The 23,565-nt window shown below is 38.5% G+C and overlaps 1 protein-coding gene and 1 long non-coding RNA gene across 2 annotated transcripts in view; one reads left to right on the top strand and one right to left on the bottom strand.

Moving 5' to 3' along the window:
• The first annotated feature begins 4,081 nt into the window (after window positions 1–4,081).
• On the top strand, window positions 4,082–23,399 carry LOC311083532. The gene is made up of 3 exons (XR_014606309.1): window positions 4,082–4,164; window positions 17,559–17,716; window positions 23,258–23,399. It is a non-coding gene; the product is annotated as an uncharacterized lncRNA (long non-coding RNA).
• The window catches only part of tspoap1 (TSPO associated protein 1), a 139,264-nt gene continuing 119,856 nt past the window's right edge, over window positions 4,158–23,565 (bottom strand). Inside the window, exons 29-35 of the mRNA XM_084115121.1 lie at window positions 23,243–23,411; window positions 17,660–17,728; window positions 16,474–16,527; window positions 15,354–15,457; window positions 15,194–15,265; window positions 10,983–11,084; window positions 4,158–6,467 (exon numbers count right to left, since the gene is read on the bottom strand). Of these exons, the coding sequence (XP_083971247.1) occupies window positions 6,237–6,467; window positions 10,983–11,084; window positions 15,194–15,265; window positions 15,354–15,457; window positions 16,474–16,527; window positions 17,660–17,728; window positions 23,243–23,411 (801 nt within the window). The 3' untranslated portion in view covers window positions 4,158–6,236. The remainder of the gene's footprint in view (window positions 6,468–10,982; window positions 11,085–15,193; window positions 15,266–15,353; window positions 15,458–16,473; window positions 16,528–17,659; window positions 17,729–23,242; window positions 23,412–23,565) is intronic.

Genomic DNA, 23,565 nt, shown 5'->3' with positions numbered 1-23,565 from the left:
ATTTTAGTTGCTCCTCCTCTACATACTCAACTCTGTGCCAGTCGAGTGCATGAAGTGTCTAACATTTCACACTTGTTTTTTCAGTTAATTAAGTGCATCATGTGGGGATTTTAAGTGCACTATTTCCTTTGACTTGCACTATTTAAACTACAGAATTTGTAGTGAATTTGGAAGCACTCTAAGCAACAACTTAGCAAACACCAACAATACATTCATTATGAAGCACTCGGAAACTTGCCACCACAGAAAATGCTTTCTAATTATCACTTCTTTTTATTGTTACGCCCAAGCTTGTTTGTAGAAACCTAAAACTAGTCAAGTAAAGACAATTCACATTCATTTCTATAGAGCTATATACGACACAGATCATTTCAAAGCAACAGCAGTATTGATGTTTGCAAAGTTCTTCTATTCTGAAATGAATGCAGTAAAGCAGCTCTGAGACGACAGTGTCGTTATTCAGCTCAGTTTGGTTCAATTCAGTTCAGTGTTATGAAGCAAACTCAGTTAAAACAGCTTTACAGAAAACAAATGTTCATCTCAAAGCATGTGGTCTGTATTCTAATGTCTCTAATATTCAGAAAAACAGTTTAAATGTATTAAAACACACTTAGGCCTTTAATTGACTTAAAATTATTTGACTTTTTACATGGAAATATCTCAATATTTTTAACATGTAACAAAATGTCTCAGTTTAGCATAGTGTTATTTTTAATGCAAAACGTTCTCAAGGCTTTTTCCCTTTTTGAAGGACAAAGGCATTGAAACGGGCGGGTAAATGTGTCATAGTGAAACCAAAGAGACGAGAGTCAACTTCAGATCACATCTCTCTCACCACACCTTTTTCCACTCGGCTTTTTATAATTGTTCAAAACGCATGCGGCTCTGACCTCAAGCGCGCGCACACACACACACACACACACACACACACAGACACACACACAAAAAATCCCCCGGCTCAGCTCTCACACACATCGTCTCGTCAGGTTGTCATGGTTGCAAACAGACTTTGAAAGGCTAGTCTGATAAAGAGAGCTGGGGAATTGAAACCTGGGCCGGTGTTCCCTGTATGAAAATAAACGCTTAGGCCTTCAAACCGAAGCCGCTCTAAATGAGAGAAGGAAGCTTCTGTTGTCCTTGTTCAGATATAAAGAAGAAAGAGAAGAACGCTGTGGTTTCATGCCACTTTAAACCTCGTGTGCATGTCAATAACCGCTAAAGAGACAGGCCAGACCCTCTTCAAACCACCGCGCTCCAGAGATCTGGGTTAAAAATCACATTCACACACACACACATTCATCATGACTTTCTCATTAATCGACTGATCTAGAGCAGAAACGTCAAACTAAACCACAGCTGGAAGACGTTCCTTGCATCATGCAATCAGAAAAGCTTTGTGAAATAAATAATATTCTTTAAGCACCAGCATTTGTTCTGCCAGTGTGTATGCATGTCTTTTGCAGGTGTTGCACACAGGAAATAACACACACACACACACACACACACACACACACACACACACACACACACACACACACACACACGGCTCCTTCCTGTGCCTGAACAGATCATATCTCCACGTCTGCTCTTTTAGGCATCATCTACTTAATTTTAGACATGAATTCAGTGAACTGTGCATTTCTTGGTCTGTAGTTCAACCTGGCTCAGTCTGATAAAGTCCTGGCTTGGTTTCTCCCAGTGGCTGATCACTCACTTCCCTCTGATGGGGATTTGAGAGACACACTTTGGCATTTCCTCTCGTGTTGCAACTGTTAGGCAACAAACCGAAAGAGCTCAGGAGAACAGAAAGCAAGATAAGGCTGAGAAACCCTTATCTATGACATGTGTGTGTTCATTTGAACCTTCTTAAACATTTGACCCCCTAATTTAAAAATGAATTTGCAGCCTTTTTCAATCGAGAAAAAGCATGCATATTGGTGCAACAAATCAAGTTTTCATTATTCGCACTATTTAATCATACTAATTGGCATTAACCTGAACTGAGACCCCTAAATGAGTTTTTGAACAGACTTCAGTCTCCCTGAACGTGCACCTGTTAAACACAGGCTAATCTTCAGACGTGAATATGCGTGAGCGGTGGGCAGAAGCAGCGAATGACAGCAGAGCGTGAGGATCTGACTGTTATGCCTCTTCCGGTGTGGTCGAGGAACACGTGATTGGCAGCGAGGTTAAATACAAGCTCTTCTCCTCTTTTAGGCCCATTTCTACTCGGGCTGGAGAGGAAGACGCTAACACAGCACTGGAGAAGAACTGGGCAAATATAGCAGTACTGAGCTCGATCCACAGGTGCGGATGTAACCCAGCTAGAGAAGTGCGGATGGGTAATGTATGCCTATGGTTATAATAGTAAGATTTTTTAAACATTTTTTGTGTCTTTATTACTGTATCACATGATGTGTAACTTTATGTGTTAATCTTCTGCATTAATATTTTCACTTTAACGTTGGGTCATGTTGGATTATCCATTGACGCATGTACAAAATCTGTTTGATAATGGTCAAATTATTTTTAAGAATGGTTTCTGTTAAGCAAAAATGTTAAAAGTCCACCATTTTTGGAATGCAACAATTAGTGTTGTAGTTTAATATTGACTATTAACTAATCATGTTGAATTATTTAAAAAAATGTTTCTGATCTCTTTCATCTAAAATGTTAAAAGTCCACAATGTGCATTTTTTTATATCATTGCAGTTTCTTTTTTTAATACTAATGAGCATTTTAAATGTGTATCTGTAAGAAAATGCCTTCGTTTGAAGGAAAAAGCTTACTCATGATGATCAAAATGGCTGCCATGTGATGAAAAGGGAAGACGTTGGTTTTGTGACGCATTGTGCATTTCTAACATTTTAATTTCACTCCACCCGTTTTCAAAAGTTGATGTAATTGTGTATAGACTTTAAAGCAATTCAACAAAATGTTTGTTGTGGTATATTTGTTGTAAGTTTGAACATTGTGCACCAAATCATTTGGTTCAATGAATTGCGAAAACTGTTTGATTGTGCATGTCTAAAGCCGGTGTAAAGTTTGGGTGGGGTTCACATTTTGTGCACAAGTGGAAATGTGTGTGTGTGTGTGTGTGAAGGAGGAGCTTGAGATCTCAAGCGTTTATCCAGAGGAGACGTGGACACCTGGACACTGGGATGTACAGTGCAGTCATCCATAAAGTAGAAAGCACTACTAAACCCCTCGCCACAGTGTAGTGTTTCCTACTTTATGGATGAGTGTACTGTTGGCTGCTGGGAAACTTCACGGCGCTCGACGCAGAACGAAGGGAAAGAGAAAAGAGGAAGTCGCTTTGTTTCGTAAAGCCGCACACGTCTCATAGTGTCAAAACACGTCCACGTGAGGCGGTGGTGCGCTTACAGAACTAAAGCCAGCTTTCTCTGCTAAATCATCAAAAACACGTGTCTTCTGAAATGCAATGTGATGTTTTAAAACTTCAATAAAACAGAAAGAAATAAAACACGGTTTCGTCTCTCATCATTCACAACACAAACTCATTTTATGTGAAAATATACTTTATTTCTGTAAAAAGTCCATATTGCAACAAGTCATTCAAGTAAATCACTACGACGTCCCTCACAAAGCATGATGCCCGTGTGACTATCCAAAAACATTGTTTCGGCATGCACAAAAAATACTTTACCAAAAAGAAGCATTATTTACAGGTGAGTTTCCACACACAGAACAAAAAAACAAAAAAAATCGCATTAGAAAAATGTACAAAAAACATCCACCTTCTGCAACGGACACAAGAATAGAGTTTCTTTCTCAATGTATGAAAATATCATACCTCAAATCACAAAAATACACTGACCTCAACACCGCACTGCAAAAAAAATGATTTTCTTCCTGTTTTGTGTTCCAGTGCAAATAAACACGCTTAAATCAAGATGCATTTACTTGTGAATGACTTTAAAAAATGCTTGAAACTAGAACAAATATGCATATAAACAAACAATGGGGTCAGAAAAATTATTTGAATTTTTCTGCCCTTATTGGTCGGTTCATTTTCACTCAACTTAATATCTTCAGTCATTTAGCTTCACGAGTAATTGCATCATGATTTAAGAGTCTTTGGATACTTGTACCGGACACAATACTGAGGAAGAACATCATTTTTGCAAAACACACAAACGTAAGGTACGTGCAACTACTACGACACATAAATAGAATAAATAAGGCCGAGTATAGATGGAAAACCATCATGCATGCAGTCATTACAAACACAGCTGTAGTAAACTTGAAGTTAAGACTAAGCAAGGTCTTATAAGGCTAGTTTTCTTATGGCCTAGGATACGCCTACTTGCAGTAGCAACGATTACGGTCAGATCTGTGCGTTCCTCGTGGGAATCACAGCATGCGTCTGGATTATAGTGCAGCGAGGGGAGCGTTTAGATCAGGGGCTGTACAGCGCATCACTACCCAGAACATAATGCGAAATAAGATTATTTAATGCATTAGAATAATTCAGTGCAATCAAAGTAGCATGAAGTAATGCTAAAAACAATGCTTTCTGCCTACACTGCAAAAAAAACCAACGTATTTTTGTCGTTTTCCAAGCAAAGCAAAATGCCTAGTTTTCCAAAGAATGTATGAAAGTTTAAATATCTGCCAATGTGGGAAGAAAAATAAGCTTAATTCAATCATTTTCACACATTTTTTCAGAAAACAGGACTAAAGTCATTTTGCTTCTCCAGTAAACGTGTCTTGATTTAACAATGTTTACACAAACTCTTTTTTTTTGCAGTGTATTCGGTAGGAGTTTTGAGAATGCATGAAACCTTCACCTACTTCCTGTCTGTGAGGTCGTTTCGGCCCTAGCTCCGCCCCTCTAAACGGCTGGCGCTCTGTGATTGGTTGTTAGTCGCTGTAGTTTTTTGGCAAGAAGATCAACTGTGTGTTCTGGACAGTCTCGCCTAAGAAGAGCACGAGCTGACTTAAGACGCAAAACTGATGAGCAAACCTGAGAAATCATTTGACATGAGCCCTGTAAGACCAAAAAACACATGCATTTCAAACTAACTTTACCAGGGTGTTACATGTTGCAATATGAAGTCAAGAGAGAGTGTGTGTGTGTGTGTATGGGGTGTTATGCTCACATGCTGTGACTTTACAACGCTCCTAAAACGGAGGAAAAGAAAAGAGGATCAAAACAATTACATCGAGAAAAAGTTACGACAGAGCTCATGCAGAAAGAAGCCAATGTCTCACACACACACACACACACACACACACACACCAACGTACGTTTATACCGTATCAGACATAAGTGAATGAATTATTACTGTTATTAGAGATCCATGACGGTGAGTTTGAGAAAAGGCGAAGCTGAACTAAAACACAGAGTTCATTATGATCAATAAAACCTGTACAGAATCAGACGCTCGATATTGCGTTCACAGACGGATCAAAATAATGTGGTTAAAATGCCATTTCAGCATGCAAATGACATAAACCAAGCTGATAATAACTGATTTTTATAGTTTGAGCCAATGAAAGTTCTAAATTTGAACACAATGAAATTCTCATTGAATGAAAAAAGCACATAAGTGTGTAGAATATAATAAAATGCTATTCTCAGTAGAATAATAATAATAATGTGAAACTGCAGAAAATATGGATTGAACTTTAACTGGGATGTACTATCAAACAAGCTTTCAGCCTCGTCTGTGATCATTCATATTCTCTCCAGTAAAAATAACTGGAATAATATGCAAAGATTTGAGTTTTGAGTCAGAATCACTGGTTTGTCTCAACGCCACATCTTCTAGTCTTAAGCGCTAAACATGATCAACATAAACGGATAAAGGGACACAGTTCTGCAGTCTTGGACCCCACTTGTAGTGCAAAAGATTTCTGTAGTGACTTTTATTTTGTCACTCCCCGTTTTATTTTCCAGAATTCTCCTCATAAGTGTGCTTTGCCTTCCGGTGGATGATGCTTGATTGTTATTTCATGTCTAGATGCTGTTATTGAAGTTAGCATGAGCTATTCACAGCTTTGGTGAAACTCCTATTGCGATTATTTGCTTTGCAAAAAGAAGAAACAGTCCGACACACAAAAGCGCTGGTACATTTGCGTCATTATGGCAAAAAGTCAGAGAATGAGAACAATTCTCCTATTGTTCAGTCTCACACACACACACACACACACACACACACACACGAGGAAAAGTGCAATCTGCAGATCCGTCCCGCTCACAGCCTGATGCGCTACTCCTTCTTGCTGGAGCCCAGCTTTCTGAAGAGCTTTCTGCCCTTGGAGAAGAAACCTTTCTTCTTTTTCTCGGGCAGAGAGGCGTCGGGGAACGGAGGAGAGCAGCTCAGGGCCGGCTTCGGGTCAGAGGTCGCGTCAGGGGTCGCGTCAGGGGTCGGGTCACGGGGCGGTTCTGGCTGAGAGGAGCTCACGGGATCGAGATGCTCAGAAGATTCTGTCTGGCTCACCTGGCAGACGCAAGACAAAACAGAATTACATAAGAGTAAAAATAAAAAGTAATAATAATAATAATAATAATAAAATAAATAGAAAAAAATTAAAATAAATACAAATTATATAAAATGTTTTAAATGTATGATAAAAATGTGAAAAATGTAATTAATTTTTTATTTTATCATATATATATATATATATATATATATATATATATATATATATATATATATAATAAAAAATGTAGTTCAAGTTCATTTATTTATATAGCACATTTAAACAGCCGCTAGACAGACCAAAGTGCTTTACAGAACAAGCATATAAAAATAAAAGCAGCAAAACAACACATAAACACATAAAGAACTAAGTAACTAAGAACTAAGCTAAGATTAATTTTAAAACAAAGAAAAAATGTAAAATAGTAAAAACAGCCCAAGAAAAGTAATCAATATGCTAACGAGAATAGGTATGTTTTGACCAGAGAGGTTGGGAGCCGTTCTGATCTCGAGAGGCAGGTGTTCCTCAGACGAGGCCTCTACGCTTAAGCCTGACACGAGGGACTACCAGCAGCGCCTGGTCGTGGGATCTGAGACTTCTGGACGGAATGTGCGGATGAATAAGTTCAGAGAGATAAACCGGTGCTATGTTGTGTAAAGATTTGAAGACAAAGAGAAGGATTTTAAAATCTATTCTCTGCCGAACTGGTAACCAATGTAAATATCTGAGGATGGGAGAGATATGATCATATTTGCGACAATTATGGATGAGTCTGGCCGCAGCATTTTGGACTAACTGAAGACGGGAGATTTGAGAATCTGATATACCGCAATATAGTGAGTTGCAATAATCCAGCCGACACGTGATGAAAGCATGAACCGCCATTTCCAGAGTTATTGGAGTGAGAAAGCCTTTGATTTTAGATAGTAAGCGAAGTTGGTAGAAACCGGAACTGATTACAGATGAGATGTGTTTATCAAACTTTAAAGACTGGTCAACAAGAACACCTAAGTTCCGCACTCCTGTAGATTTAAAGGCAGATAGACTCCCCAACTCTGGGCATGTACACTAGGGGTGCGCCAAAATATCGATATGGCGATATCTCGCGATATTTTCTCCCGCGATCGATTCTCGATGCGCTCTTGCCAAGTATCGATATTAAAAGCCGTTAGGGCGGGCGTACACGGTGCGAGTTCGGACACTCGGGAGGTCGTGAGATCAGTTTAACTGATAATCGCGTCAAAGCAGCTGGTACAAGGCACGACTGTCCTGCATGAATTTTATCCCGAGCCGGCAGCAATCACGTGGGCTTTCGCGCTAAACCGTCATGTTGCAAATGGGAGAGAGAGAGAGAGAAAAGTGTGTGTGTGTGTGTGACAGTGACAGTGTATGCGGCTGCGCACGCTGTATGGTTGCTGCCACTGAGGTATAGCCCCATCGACGTGGTTGTGTATGATTTGGCAATAGGGGACAGCTGGTGAAAAAACATGTTTAAAAATGATCGGGAGGTCGGGAGGTGCTCGTAACGTGCTCGGCTCGGCTTGTAATTCCTCTCACACGCTGCGAGCCGCCACCATGCGAGCATCACCGATTCCACTCGATTTCTCCCGAGTGAAAAAAATCATCTGCAGCAAAACAAAAATAGTGTCTGTGACTGTTTTGTTGCAACTGATAAGACACAAGTTGTTTTTGTTATTGTGTTTCATCCAAAAACGAAATGGAGATTCATTTTCCTAATTAAAAAAAAATCTTTTTATTTCTTAAAACATGATATATTGTGAGTTATTACTGATAATATATCGATTATCGCAGTATCGCCATATCGTGATATTATCGGTATCGTGAACAATGTATCGCGTATCGTATCGTATCGTATCGTGAAGTACCCAGTGATTCCCAGCCCTAATGTACACTGGGACCTTTCACTCGGGCTGAAAACAATGACCTCGGTCTTATCATCATTAAGACATATGAAATTTTGAGCCAGCCAGGCCTTCACCTCCTCTAAGCATAGCAGAAGACAGTTTAATGCTGCAGGATTATTGCGCTTGATAGGAATGTAAATTTGGGTGTCGTCTGCATAAAAGTGAAATGATACACAGTGTTTCCTAAAAATTGTGCCCAGCGGTAGCATGTAGAGAGAAAATAGAGAGGGAGCCAAGATGGAGCCCTGTGGAAGACCACAGCTCAGACGTTTCCCATCTTTACTAAAAACTTTCTGTCAGAAAGGTAAGACTGGAACCATGACAAGACAGAGCCTTTTATGCCCACCCACGTCTCCAGTCTAGCTAACAGAGTAGAGTGGTCAACGGTGTCGAAAGCCGCCGACAGATCTAGGAGAACTAGAACCACAGTGTCTCCAGAGTCAGTAGAGATATAAATGTCGTTTAGCACTCGCAGGAGAGCGGACTCAGTGCTGTGGACAGTCCTAAACTCAGATTGAAAAACCTCATATATACAGTTATTTGACAAAAAGTGTTGGAGTTGATCCAACACGATTTTCTCCAATAACTTGGAAATGAAAGGTAGGACAGAGATGGGCCGGTCATTTTTTAAAACAGAAGGATCCAGTGAAGGCTTCTTGAGCAGAGGAGTGACCGTAGCCACTTTAAGATTAGCCGGAACAGAGCCAGTGTTTAGACACTTGTTAATAAGAGATACCATACCTGGACCCACCGAGTTGATGATTCATTTTAAAAATCTCGGGTGAATGATATCATTTGGGCAGAATGAAGGTTTGAGCTTGGCGCTCACATTCTTCAGTGTCTGAAGGTTAATGGGATCAAAAGCCTCCCAAACACAGGAGGTACGCGGCATAATAGGGGGGAGAGTTAGTTTAGGGCAGATACTGATCCTTAATTTAGTGATTTTGTTAATAAAAAATCTCTGGAAGTCTTCACATAGAGCATCTGAGGCAACAGACAATTTAACAGATGGATTTAAAACAGAATGAATGACAGAAAACAAGACCTTAGGGTTAGAGTGATTGGACTCAATTAAGTTTGAGAAGTATGCGGAAGTATGAAGTATTGAGAAGTATGTCATTTTTCACATTTTTATCATATATATATATATAAAAAGAATATAAAATAAAAAAAGAGCTGAGAGAGAGTTAACTTTCTACTAATTACATGAGAATTGTATAAAATAAAATAAAATAAAATGAAATAAATCTAAAATCTAAAATAAATAAAATACTTTCACACTATTTATGACGTAGCCCTGCATCTTGAAAAAAATATTCCGCAAAATAAATAAATAAATAAATAAAAATAATATATATATATATATATATATTTTACGTTTTTCTGGTGGGATCTTATTAAACATGTCCTTAAGAGAGCTTACTGTGTAAAATCGTCGCCTATATGAGATATTGTGGGGATCCAAAGTAGAAACAGAAACACACAGTGGCAGATCTGACAGATATCTGACATGATCTCATGATGAGAAGAGAGAGAAACCATGACATGAAGAGACAATACATCAACATGAAATATTGATTTAAGTTTAAAGGGCTAGTACAGCTAAAAACTTAAAAATCTCATCATTTTTCAGCCACTTTCTTCTGTAGAACACAAAAGCTATTTTGAAGAATGTTGGGGTCCATATCAGGGTTATTCTCGTTAAATTACGGAATCATTTTTGTTAACTAAAAATAAAGCTAAAATAACATATTAAATAAATAAATAGAAGGAAAAACTAAATTAGAAATGTTGCTAACTGGAAATCAATAAAAAATAAACTAAAACTGAACAAAAACTAATACTGAAGTAAAAATAAATCAACCCTAAATGGTTTAAAAAAAGAATAAAAAAGACAAAAGCACACAACAAAATTGCTAAAACAAACTAAAATTAAAACACCTATTCAACATTTTATTTATTGCTATAATAGTATATAAATAATACTAAAACACACATAACTGGACCCCACTGACTGACAGAGTTGTTTTGTGGATGATATATCACTGTAAAATTGTTATATCATTATGTAAAAAGGAAGAGAGTTTGGTACAATGTGCATTTTTTTCTAAATGCATAATTTGAGATTCTACAAAATTGGATCTATAAAACATTATAATATTATTTATATAGTCTTTTTCTGAGCTCGACAGCTTAGAAACACACTGTTAAACTTCTCCTTTTGTGCTCCACAGAAGAAAGTCACTCATACGGGTTCAGAAAGAAAAGAGATGATGTGTGATTTCACACAAACCCATTAAGCTTTGCTATCATTCATCAGTGTTCACAGTGTGAAGTTTAGAGTCACTGAATTTAGGAAAGGAGACACTAGAGAGGGTTTCAGATCTATGAAAGACTTACGGTCACTGTTTAAAGTGAACACCTCTCCTGTGCTTCTGAAAACCATGCAAAAATAAAAACAAACACAAAGAGATAAAACACACATAAGACGACATGCAGAACAAAAGACAGCTGGAGAAACTAATGCTGTTAATTACGCTGTGATGGACAGAACAGAATGGAAGAGACGTGCAATGACTGACGGTAGTGCATGCGGTAAACACACACCTGTGAATCTCTACGGCTCTCGGTCACGCCGTCCTCTTCCGGCTCAGGAAAAGCTTGCAGGAAGTTGGAAGGAACGAGGCCTTTGTGTCCATTGAGATCGCCCTGAAAACATCAACAAAAACCCATCATGCACTGCTGCTCTGCTTATACGCATTCAATCTTACTTGATCATAACACAATACTTTCACACTATTTATGACACAGCCCTGCATCTTGAGAAAAATATTACGCAAAATAATAATAATATTTTTTTTTTTTTATAAAAATAAAAAATAAAAAATAATAAATATATATTTTAAATAAAATTAATATATATAAATAAAATTAATAGAAATAAAAATTTTTAACAAAAAATAAAATTTAAATAAATAATAAGATTTAAAATAAATAAACAAACAAACAAATAAATAAAATCTGTTTTAAATATTTGTGTGGTGAAAATGTAAAAACTTTTTCTGGTGGGATCGTATTAAACGTCCTTAAGAGAGCTCACTATGTAAAATCGTCGCCTACATGATTGAAAAAAAATATTCTCCAAAATAGGGCCTAATATGGGCTAATTCGATAATGCTGAGTTCAAAAATATCAATACTTTCCATGACGTATGTTTATTTTCTTCACAAAATTAATGAAGAATGAAGGCTCTTCAAATTACATATATCCGCTTTATAATAACAAATGCAGTCAATAGAATAACCAGAACACAACCTTTCCAGTAAATACACAAATGTGTTGTTCATACAAGTGTTTTTACCCGTAAGACATTATTCACACATCAGTACCAAAATATCAGTAAACTCTGTGATGTCAGTCATCAGAAATGAGCTTTAAACGCTGAGCCGTTTTCTTCATCCACATGGATGAGGAGAAGCGCTTCAGTTTCATGTTAGTTACAATTGTCTTTCCTTCTGAGTGACAGGCGTAAGGGGATGATCACACTGAACACAGTTGTGCTCTTAAAAACAACATTACCAGCACTGCAATTGCTTTAGTAGCCAATAACTGCAGCGCCACAGCTACCAGACACTCAGCATTTTCACTGGCCACAATTTAGACCATAAACCACAGGGAAAAACTGCCATATAGATATTTTTAATATCATCATAATTTGGCAGCAGATTTATTAGGCTGCTGTCACTTTAAGACCTGACGCACTGATCCATTACACTGATACACATGTGTTTTCTTTCTCAGCTGTTTATATTCACTTAAAACAGAACTGTGTTTACGTGAACACTCACTAAGAACGGCATTTTGTAACTATTTTGTGTGTATTTGACTGTTTAAGTGCAATAAGCAGCGAAAAAGATCTCAGTTTAGTTCTGAGAGACAGCTTTATGGTCGTGCACTTTGGGTGTGAGCACAAAATCTGCAGGAATAAGTAAAATTATGCACAATACGCACAATCCCACGCCGAAAATCAAGCCCTGTAACAGCAACAATATTCATCGGGAGCAAATGAAACGAGTGAGTGAGTGGAGGCGGGTTTGTGTGTCTCTCGCTGTCGGAGAGATGAGAAAGAGAGAAAGAGCAGCTGATATCATGGATCTATTCTGTGTGAAATGAGTATTGGAAGCGTTTCAGTATCGATATGTATCGAAAAATCTATATTTTTGTTTTAAAAGACTACAACTGAAAAATGTGTATATTATATATAAATTCAACCCGCCAAAGTGGCTAGTAGGAGTGACTGTGTTACACACCACTGCTGAAATACACACGCTTTTGACAGGTGTTAATGTCAAGCCCTGGTTCACACACAGCATTTAAAGGGATATTTCACCGCTGGAAAGATTAATGTGTATTTAAATTGGGTCATTTATGTAGTAGAAATGTGAAATTATTTTAGAAGTTGGTGCCTTCTAGACTGAGAAAAGCCAGAACATGTATTTTTGGCTCATGTGGATGAAAGACAACAACTCCCAGAATGCACTTGCTTCGCTGCCCTACGAGGACACTCCCAAGCCACACCCACCGGTTACAGAGGGCAGTATCGGAGGAAATGATACAGCTAGGCTACTAGTCGACTCGAAACTGAACAGACGGCGTTTTATCGTGAGATCCCCCTATGGGCGGGTTGAACACATGCGTAACGAGCTCCTCCTGCTGGCTGGAGTCTCTCGCCTCTGGATAAAAAAGCCTCTGATGATGATAAATGACGATTTTTGCGTCATCAGAGGTTTTTTTCCAGACACACAATCCAGAAATCTCTGGTCTCAGGGGGACATGAGGGAGGGAAGCACGGTCATTCCAGAATACTACCGGGTTTCTACTGATACAAAGCTTAATGCTAATCAGTGAAGTATCCCTTTAATCTTCAACATTATTATTGATCTCCTGTATTGACATCATTATATGAGAACTGAACTGAGCTGGACGATGACATCACGGTTTTCTCCAGAGCGGCTAGATATATAAATGAACTAAATGAATAACTTTTTTACAACAGAAATGAACCATCACTGAACTTACTTAAGCTGGACTGTGACGCTATTTTCTTCTAGAAACAAACTTTGTTGCATTATTCTCCTGTTATCTCTGTAAAGCTGCTTTGAAACAATCTGTGTTGTAAAAAGCACTATATAAATAAAGGTGACTTGACTTGACAGCATCATACTGGTAATTTAACTAGTAATGTTACAACTTCCCAGCACCAATTTACCAGTATTTTTGAAAAGGTCCTGTTCTCCAGAGATGGAAACCAGAGCCTTCGCTTTGGACTCGAGTCGCACTTAAGTCACAAAAAAAAAAGAAAAAAAAAAGACATGCGACTTGACTTGGACTCGTGAACAAGTTACTCGAGACTTGACTTGGACTTGAAGACAGAGACTTGAGAAAAGCACAAGTCATTTTGACACGGCATTCCCGATTATGTTCTCTCTTCATCTACCCTACATGAATGCAAGAAACACTACATTTTACTATTCATTCATTCATTCATTCATTCATTCCCTATCAATACGTGCCACAGCAAACACACTAAGCCAGCCTGCTGTTACTTTAAGGCCGTGTGTCCACCAAAGTGTTTTTTCACGCGGCTGGCGTATTTTTTCAATTGTTTTCAATGGGAGCACCGTGTTTTTAAACGCCATGAGCGTAACGAGGCGCTGAGCGTTTTTTTTCACGCTGAATCGCTGAGAGCTCGCGTTTTTTACCGGTCGCCGAGAGTTGAAGAATGTTCAACTTTGGGTAAAACGCAGCGCTCATCACTGTCACTTTTTACCCAACCGTCCAATCACAGTGGAGGAGGGGCGGGACTAATACCACACCGACCAACCGCCATATTCTGCTTGTACAACGTCACCAGACGACGACAACTAGCATAATAAAGTAACAAAATAATTTAAAACAAGAGCCAGAGAAAATCTGTTACATTGTATCGACATTTTAATATAGAATCAACACAGAAACAAAATATGTGTGAAATGAGATACTAGTAACACTTTCGCGGATATTCCGAATCATAACAAGCAAAGCGTCTCAACTGAAAAAATGCAGCGCTGCCAAAACGCTCTCAAGTGCCCATAGCTAGGCGTTTTCGGCTGGCTAAAAACGCTTTGGTGGACACACGGCCTAAGAGCTGCACGAATCCAACATACTGTTACACACGTGTTTTCTATCTCAACTGTTTATGTTCACTTAAAACATCCTAATCTGTTAATTAGATACATTTACTTCATAGAAATCCTTCTCTGATATCTCCATTGTGCCCTGTCTGCTCTGTTGTCTGCTTTCTTTCAGTTAATAGACATGTAGATGCAACGTCACTTACAATGTCTAAAGGGGAACATCGAAAAAAAGTGTAACCAGCTATTCACAAAATGTGTTGCTGTTTGGATGTACTAAAACATCTGATCATGTTTGCATTTTGTTATGTCACTGGCCATAATTCTAACCTTGAAATCAGGCCACACATGTGAAAATAAGGTCATTCATGCAAAAACCAGCTGAGAATTGAACAGATAACTGTGAGCTGGCTCAGAGGAAGATATGAATCATGTCTTTATGGCAGTTTTTCTGGTGATTAAGGGATAATACAAGACTTCTTCACCTTACAAATAGTAGTCGAAAGCAAAAATGCCCATATTTTGAGAGTAAGGCACTATTTTTGGAATCAGCACCCCAAAATTAGAAAGAAACAAGTATTGGATTTCATTCAGCAAATGTGATGCAGGGCGATGCTATGGATATACTTAAAAGAAGAAACTCACATAGTAGAAGCCATCATCATCCATGTCACCGAGCACATAGATGACGTCGCCCGCACTGAAGATCAGCTCAGCCTGGAGTTGTTGAGACAACATTAAACGTTAGACTCACACAGTCAGCGCAGACTCTTTTTACTAATATTATAAACAGTAATGACATCACCTCTATGTCTGCATTTGGGGAACTCTCTCTCGGGTCGTAATCAAAGATGGCCACCATCCTGCGGGGTCTCGAGCTTCCCATCGGGGCGGCTGAGCGGCTCAGGTCTGCAAGTCAATCAAACCACATCTCAATGAGCGTTTTCAAAGATCGGAGATTAAGCTGGACCCTCTTTGATTCACTTCTGGGAAATACAGCCCAAGTTAATAAGTGAATCAATCACAGTGGTCTCTGGTGAACTTGTATGTTTATGTGCATTAAATGTTATTTTTCAGATTCTAACAGTTTATGCTATGTTGTTTTGGGCATTATTGAAATAGTAACTTCGGTTTTATTTTTAATAGCCATATTTGCTCGAATTGAGAATTTCAATTAACTGATTTAATTGAAATATTTGTTACACTGTAATTGCACGGATAGAAAAATCAGCCCAAATTGCCCATTATTTAAAAAGTGCATTTCTGATAATGCCATAAACTTTTAACTGATATGAAAACTTTGCGATTAATCGCATCCAAAATAGAAGTTTATGTTTACATAATATATGTGTGTGTACTGTGTATAATCATTTTGTATATGTATATGTATGCATTTTGTATTTATATATAAATAACACATTTTTCTTAAATATATACATGCATGTGTGTATATTTATATAATTATACACCGTACACACACACACACACACACACACACACACACACACACACACACACACACACACACACACACACACATTATGTAAACACAAACTTTTATTTTGGATGTGATTAATCGTTGCCCAGCACTTATATATATATATTTCTGGCTTTGCAAAGCTTCTGATATCTACTACTTGATAAAAAGACAGAAAAGAAGAAAAAGGCACTTATGACAGAAAACACATGCAGGTTCACAAAAATCAACCATGATGCAAAGCAGCACAACTGTCAAACGAGAGACTGAGAGATAATTAGTGGTTAGAACAGAGATGAGGACACGTCTTCATGGTAAAAGCATGCAGCGCTGCATCATCCGAGAGCACGTTAATATGGAATTAAACTGTCACACACATGCGGCTGGAAAACATCCGGGGAGGAAAACATGACGAGAGAGAAACAGGATGGGACTGAGGATTTCAAACCTTGACTGGAGGAGTCTATAGCAGACGTGTCCTCCCACACCGCAGAAGACTCCACTGGAGAAGGACAGAAGTGAGGGAGGGGGGAAGGGTTAGACACCATCGGATTGGCTGCCTGACCTTGATTCACACTTGGAATTATGGGGAAAATGACTAATCAAACTAAACAAAACCTTATGAGTGCAGCATTCCTGAGCCACACACACACACACACACACACACACACACACACATACACACTTCAGTGAGAGATGGTGAGCTGACCAAAGGGGGTTGAGAGTCCAAGCATTAGAAAGTACAAGTTTAAAGGAATTATCCCTGGTGCAATACAAGTTAAGTTTGACAACATTTATGGCATTATGTCAATTACCACAAAAAAAAAAAAATATATATATATATATATATATATTTTATATATATGATAATTTTGTTTATAATATACATTGTTATTATATATGTTTTTTAAAATCTTTTTTTCTATAAAAAAGACAGCATTTGTAGCATAATGTCAATTACCACAACATATATTTTATTAATATTATTAATTTATATATTGTTGTTATTATTTTATATTTTTCAATTTGCAGCTTATTTTTTTTAACAAAAATGTCCATTACGACAAATAATTTTAATATTATTATTATATTCTACTTTTTTTGCATAATTTTTCTACAAAAAGAATGTCAATTGACACAATTTTTTATAAATTTTATATTATTATTATTATTATTATTATATTTTTAAGCTTATTTTTTCAACAACAAAAAAAAAAAGAAAAGAAAAAGAAAAGAAGAAGAGGCAGAAGAAAAATAGCAGGTCCAATTAATGCACTTATAATGGAATGCCATATTGGTTAATATTGTTTTTCTCTGTCTGCAAGGCCTTGCATATATCAGCACAAAAGTTATAGCATTTTGACGCATTGTTTTCATTACAATAACATGCATTGAATCATGCAGAGTAAAACCAGGAATATTTATTTGGAATATTTATTTAAATAACTAAAAGGTTAGTTTTGATTTCATGCTGACTGTGGTTGAAAAATAAAACACTAAGAATATCTAATGTTCGTATCCCCCTTTGGTCAGAGTTCCTGATGCAGAAGCAGAAAGCTGGGAATTCAGCAAACCAAACGCAGGTGAAATCTGGGAGGAGGTGAAGGAGGAGACACGAGCGCTGACACACACACCTTTCTTGGAGCGTCTAGGTTTCGGCGGTGCAGCGGTGCGGCGTGGAAGCGGTGCATGTAAGCGGGCGTCTTTATGAAATTTAAACAGGATACGAGGGAAAAAAAGACAAGTAGGCAGACAAGAATGAATGAGAAGCCAAAGGAAAAGCAAAACCAGAACCAAGCTGAAAATGAGAGAGTAAAGGCTTACTTCACCCAAAAATGAAAGAATCTGTCATCTTTTACTCGCCCTCATGTCGTTCTGAACATGCAAGTCTTTCGTTCATCTTCGAAAAACGTCCCTCCATTGCAACTACCACTTTGACTCTTCAAAAGTTCATGAAGATATCGGAAAAAAAATCCATATGAATTGAGCGGTTTAGTCCAAATTTTCTGAAGAGACTCGATCGCTTTATATGATGAAAAGATTGAATTTAGGTTTTTATTCACATGTAAACATTGATCAGCGAACATAAACAGAAGCTCAACTGACCAGTTTCTCAAACGTGCTGTGTAACGCGTGAATGAACCTCATTGGTTCTTGAAGCTCAAACGTGCTGCGTAACACTAGAATGAACCTCATTGGTTCTTGCGGAAGCTCAAACGTGCTGCGTAACACCAGAATGAATCTCATTGGTTCTTGAAGCTCAAACGTGCTGCGTAACACGAGAATGAACCTCATTGGTTCTTGAAGCTCAAACGTGCTGCGTAACACTAGAATGAACCTCATTGGTTCTTGAAGCTCAAACGTGCTGCGTAACACGAGAATGAACCTCATTGGTTCTTGCGGAAGCTCAAACGTGCTGCGTAACACGAGAATGAACCTCATTGGTTGTTGAAGCTCAAACGTGCTGCGTAACACGAGAATGAATCTCATTGGTTCTTGAAGCTCAAACATGCTGCGTAACACTAGAATGAACCTCATTGGTTCTTGCTGAAGCTCAAACGTTTTGCGTAACACGAGAATGAACCTCATTGGTTCTTGCGGAAGCTCAAACGTGCTGCGTAACACGAGAATGAACCTCATTGGTTCTTGAAGCTCAAACGTGCTGCGTAACACGAGAATGAACCTCATTGGTTCTTGCGGAAGCTCAAACGTGCTGCGTAACACGAGAATGAACCTCATTGGTTCTTGCTGAAGCTCAAACGTGCTGCGTAACACGTGAATGAACCTCATTGGTTCTTGAAGCTCAAACGTGCTGCGTAACACGAGAATGAACCTCATTGGTTCTTGCGGAAGCTCAAACGTGCTGCGTAACACGTGAATGAACCTCATTGGTTCTTGAAGCTCAAACGTGCTGCGTAACACGAGAATGAACCTCATTGGTTCTTGCGGAAGCTCAAACGTGCTGCGTAACACGAGAATGAATCTCATTGGTTCTTGAAGCTCAAACATGCTGCGTAACACTAGAATGAACCTCATTGGTTCTTGCTGAAGCTCAAACGTTTTGCGTAACACGAGAATGAACCTCATTGGTTCTTGAAGCTCAAACATGCTGCGTAACACGAGAATGAACCTCATTGGTTCTTGAAGCTCAAACGTGCTGCGTAACACGAGAATGAACCTCATTGGTTCTTGCTGAAGCTCAAACGTTCTGCGTAACACGAGAATGAACCTCATTGGTTCTTGAAGCTCAAACGTGCTGCGTAACACGAGAATGAATCTCATTGGTTCTTGAAGCTCAAACGTGCTGCGTAACACAAGAATTAACCTCATTGGTTCTTGCTGAAGCTCAAACGTTCTGCGTAACACCAGAATGAACCTCATTGGTTCTTGCTGAAGCTCAAACGTTTTGCGTAACACGAGAATGAATCTCATTGGTTCTTGAAGCTCAAACGTTCTGTGTAACATGAAAATGAACCTCATTGGTTCTTGAAGCTCAAACGGTCTGTGTAACACGAGAATGAACCTCATTGGTTCTTGCGGAAGCTCAAACGTGCTGCGTAACACCAGAATGAACCTCATTGGTTCTTGAAGCTCAAACGTTCTGTGTAACACAAGAATGAATCTCATTGGTTCTTGTAGCTCAAACGTTCTGCGTAACACGAGAATGAACCTCATTGGTTGTTGAAGCTCAAACGTTCTGCGTAACACGAGAATGAACCTCATTGGTTGTTGAAGCTCAAACGTTCTGTGTAACACGAGAATGAACCTCATTGGTTCTTGCTGAAGCTCAAACGTGCTGCGTAACACGAGAATGAACCTCATTGGTTGTTGAAGCTCAAACGTTCTGTGTAACACGAGAATGAACCTCATTGGTTCTTGCTGAATCTCAAATGTGCTGCGTAACATGAGAATGAATCTCATTGGTTCTTGAAGCTCAAACGTTCTGCGTAACACGAGAATGAATCTCATTGGTTCTTGAAGCTCAAATGTTCTGTGTAACACGAGAATGAACCTCATTGGTTCTTGCTGAAGCTCAAACGTTTTGCGTAACACGAGAATGAACCTCATTGGTTCTTGAAGCTTAAATGTTCTGTGTAACACTAGAATGAACCTCATTGGTTCTTGCTGAAGCTCAAACGTTTTGCGTAACACGAGAATGAACCTCATTGGTTCTTGAAGCTCAAACATGCTGCGTAACACGAGAATGAACCTCATTGGTTCTTGAAGCTCAAACGTGCTGCGTAACACGAGAATGAACCTCATTGGTTCTTGAAGCTCAAACGTGCTGCGTAACACGAGAATGAACCTCATTGGTTCATGAAGCTCAAACATGCTGCGTAACACGAGAATGAATCTCATTGGTTCTTGAAGCTCAAACGTGCTGCGTAACACGAGAATGAACCTCATTGGTTCTTGCTGAAGCTCAAACGTTCTGCGTAACACGAGAATGAACCTCATTGGTTCTTGAAGCTCAAACGTGCTGCGTAACACGAGAATGAATCTCATTGGTTCTTGAAGCTCAAACGTGCTGCGTAACACACGAATTAACCTCATTGGTTCTTGCTGAAGCTCAAACGTTCTGCGTAACACCAGAATGAACCTCATTGGTTCTTGCTGAAGCTCAAACGTTTTGCGTAACACAAGAATGAATCTCATTGGTTCTTGAAGCTCAAACGTTCTGTGTAACATGAAAATGAACCTCATTGGTTCTTGAAGCTCAAACGGTCTGTGTAACACGAGAATGAACCTCATTGGTTCTTGCGGAAGCTCAAACGTGCTGCGTAACACGAGAATGAACCTCATTGGTTCTTGAAGCTCAAACGTTCTGTGTAACACAAGAATGAATCTCATTGGTTCTTGAAGCTCAAACGTTCTGCGTAACACGAGAATGAACCTCATTGGTTGTTGAAGCTCAAACGTTCTGCGTAACACGAGAATGAACCTCATTGGTTGTTGAAGCTCAAACGTTCTGTGTAACACGAGAATGAACCTCATTGGTTCTTGCTGAAGCTCAAACGTGCTGCGTAACACGAGAATGAACCTCATTGGTTCTTGCTGAAGCTCAAACGTTCTGCGTAACACGAGAATGAACCTCATTGGTTGTTGAAGCTCAAACGTTCTGTGTAACACGAGAATGAACCTCATTGGTTCTTGCTGAAGCTCAAACGTGCTGCGTAACACGAGAATGAACCTCATTGGTTGTTGAAGCTCAAACGTTCTGTGTAACACGAGAATGAACCTCATTGGTTCTTGATGAAGCTCTAATGTGCTGCGTAACATGCGAATGAATCTCATTGGTTCTTGAAGCTCAAACGTTTTGCGTAACACGAGAATGAATCTCATTGGTTCTTGAAGCTCAAACGTTCTGTGTAACACTAGAATGAACCTCATTGGTTCTTGCTGAAGCTCAAATGTGATGCAGTAAATGATGACAGAATTTTAATTTTTGGGTGAACTATCTCTTTAAACAACAGAATAAGCATTAGCTTCAGCAATGAGCCGCCACAGTGAGAAAGAAAGGGCTGAATCGGAACTGTAGCAAAGCATTCTGGGAGACACGATCCACGTTGTTGCTCTTTGAACTGCTCATACAGTGACCACAAAAACACACACATTACAATGACAGTACTTTGGCACTTTTGTAAAAATGGCAAAGCTTTGTGATCTGAAATGAAACTGACACTGTGAAACATGAACCAAATTAAATTAAGAACAGATTGAGATAAAGTGAGTAGTATTCGGCTGATCATGTGACATCAACACGGTGGCCACTTTTTCATGTACATTTTTTACATCATTTTTAAAAAGTACAATTCATTCCTTCATGTGCAACTATTTAAGGCAAGACACGATAGGTGAATAGAGTAAAAATGTTTAACTATTAGATATCACCATATTTCTCCAAGTTGATTAATGACAGAACATTACAATCGTTTTGTTTTATAAGATTTCTGAAATGTGTAAATATGCAAATGATGCATTATCTAATTAAATATGCATGCATTTGCATACATTTCCAGAACATTGGATAAAGTCAGATTCAGAATTCTTGTTTCATTTTGTTGACATATTAGAGTTAAAGGTTATTACAGAGTGGATTTTGGATTTCTCTTTTTATCACTCCATAAATCAGAAAATGCTGTCAATAGACAGAAAATAAATGTTTGGTTTGGTGTATGTAAAGCTGCTGAAGTGAAGATTGAAGTGAAAAAAAACCTCATTCTTTAAAGACAACCCTTTGAAATCTACAGACTCAAATCGATAAAGTGCAATAAAACAAACACCTAAATATGTATTTTATTTTAGATGTTTTCTTTCCACTAATCACAAAAATGACCAGTGCATGAAAAAACATGGTTTTTACCTGTAGTGTCTTGCCTTAAATGAGAAAAAATACTGCATGCACCGTTATGAAGTACATAAAAGTAGCACTTTTCCACTGCTAACACTTTAAGAACTTAAGTTAGAAACCAAAGTTCCTCAAAGTTGTTAGCTTGAAGCCTATTTTAAAGCTTGTGTCTAAAAATGTAATTCTAGCTGTGCTAAAATGTCAGCTGTAGCTGGATTGTGGCTTTTTCTTTGAACGATTATAGGGAGTTAAGAGATTTATTTTTATTTTAGAACCATGCTCAAAATATGACCTTCAATAAATATCAGTCAGACTACAGCTCTGCTGCAAAACCTAGTCAGTTGTCTACCTAGACAGCACTTTAAGATCCCGTCGTGAAGACAGATGCGGAATCTAGAGTGCTTTTTAATGCTTACAACTGATTTCAAGCATATGCTCAGTAATCAAATAAGAACAGAAAGCTCATTGAACACACAAATATCGGGTGAAATAGTAAATTTTTGGATGATATAAACATGTTTAATGAATAAGTTTCAATAGTGTATTAAAACAAATAAATATTTAACAAAAGGGGGCATCATTGATCATATTTACCAAGGGGGCAAATAATTCTGATCAGCACTGTATGTATCAATTTCCTATCTAAGTATAAATGTATCTAATTCTAAAGTATCAGTTCAAACATTTCAAGCCTTTGTACCTGTGATGCCTTCAATGCTGTCTAGGTAGGCCGCTCACCGGAGTACAAAGATATCATAAAAGAACAGTTTTGCTGGGCTCAAATCTGACTGGTAACATGATATGTTGGAGTGAAAACACAGATCGAGGTGTAGATGTACGAGTCTGACACATGCAATGATAAACACACCTATCTTTTCCATAGATGCCTCTGTGGTGAGGAAGCCCTGCATCAGGAGCTGGTCTCTGGTCTCCTCATCATCAACCTGGATCTCTGAAACCATATTACACGGGACAAAGCCACGACGACCACCCGACTCGCCTCGGTAGAAACCATCTGCATCTTTGTCCCCATAAACCTGAAGAGAAGAAACACTGCAATGAACTTTGAACAGTGGCATGTTTTTGCTGTGAACAAGTATCTGCGCGGGTCACGCTGGAGACACATTTTGAAGGCTTATATAGACAGGTTTGCCTAATAGAAATCTTATAATGAGCTGTGGTTAGATCTTC

Source organism: Abramis brama (genome assembly GCF_963993115.1).
Source record: "Abramis brama genome assembly, chromosome: 5".
In the NCBI taxonomy this organism is placed as follows: domain Eukaryota; kingdom Metazoa; phylum Chordata; class Actinopteri; order Cypriniformes; family Leuciscidae; genus Abramis; species Abramis brama.
Note: the sequence above shows the minus strand (reverse complement) of the source record. Positions and strands in the feature narration are given on the sequence as shown.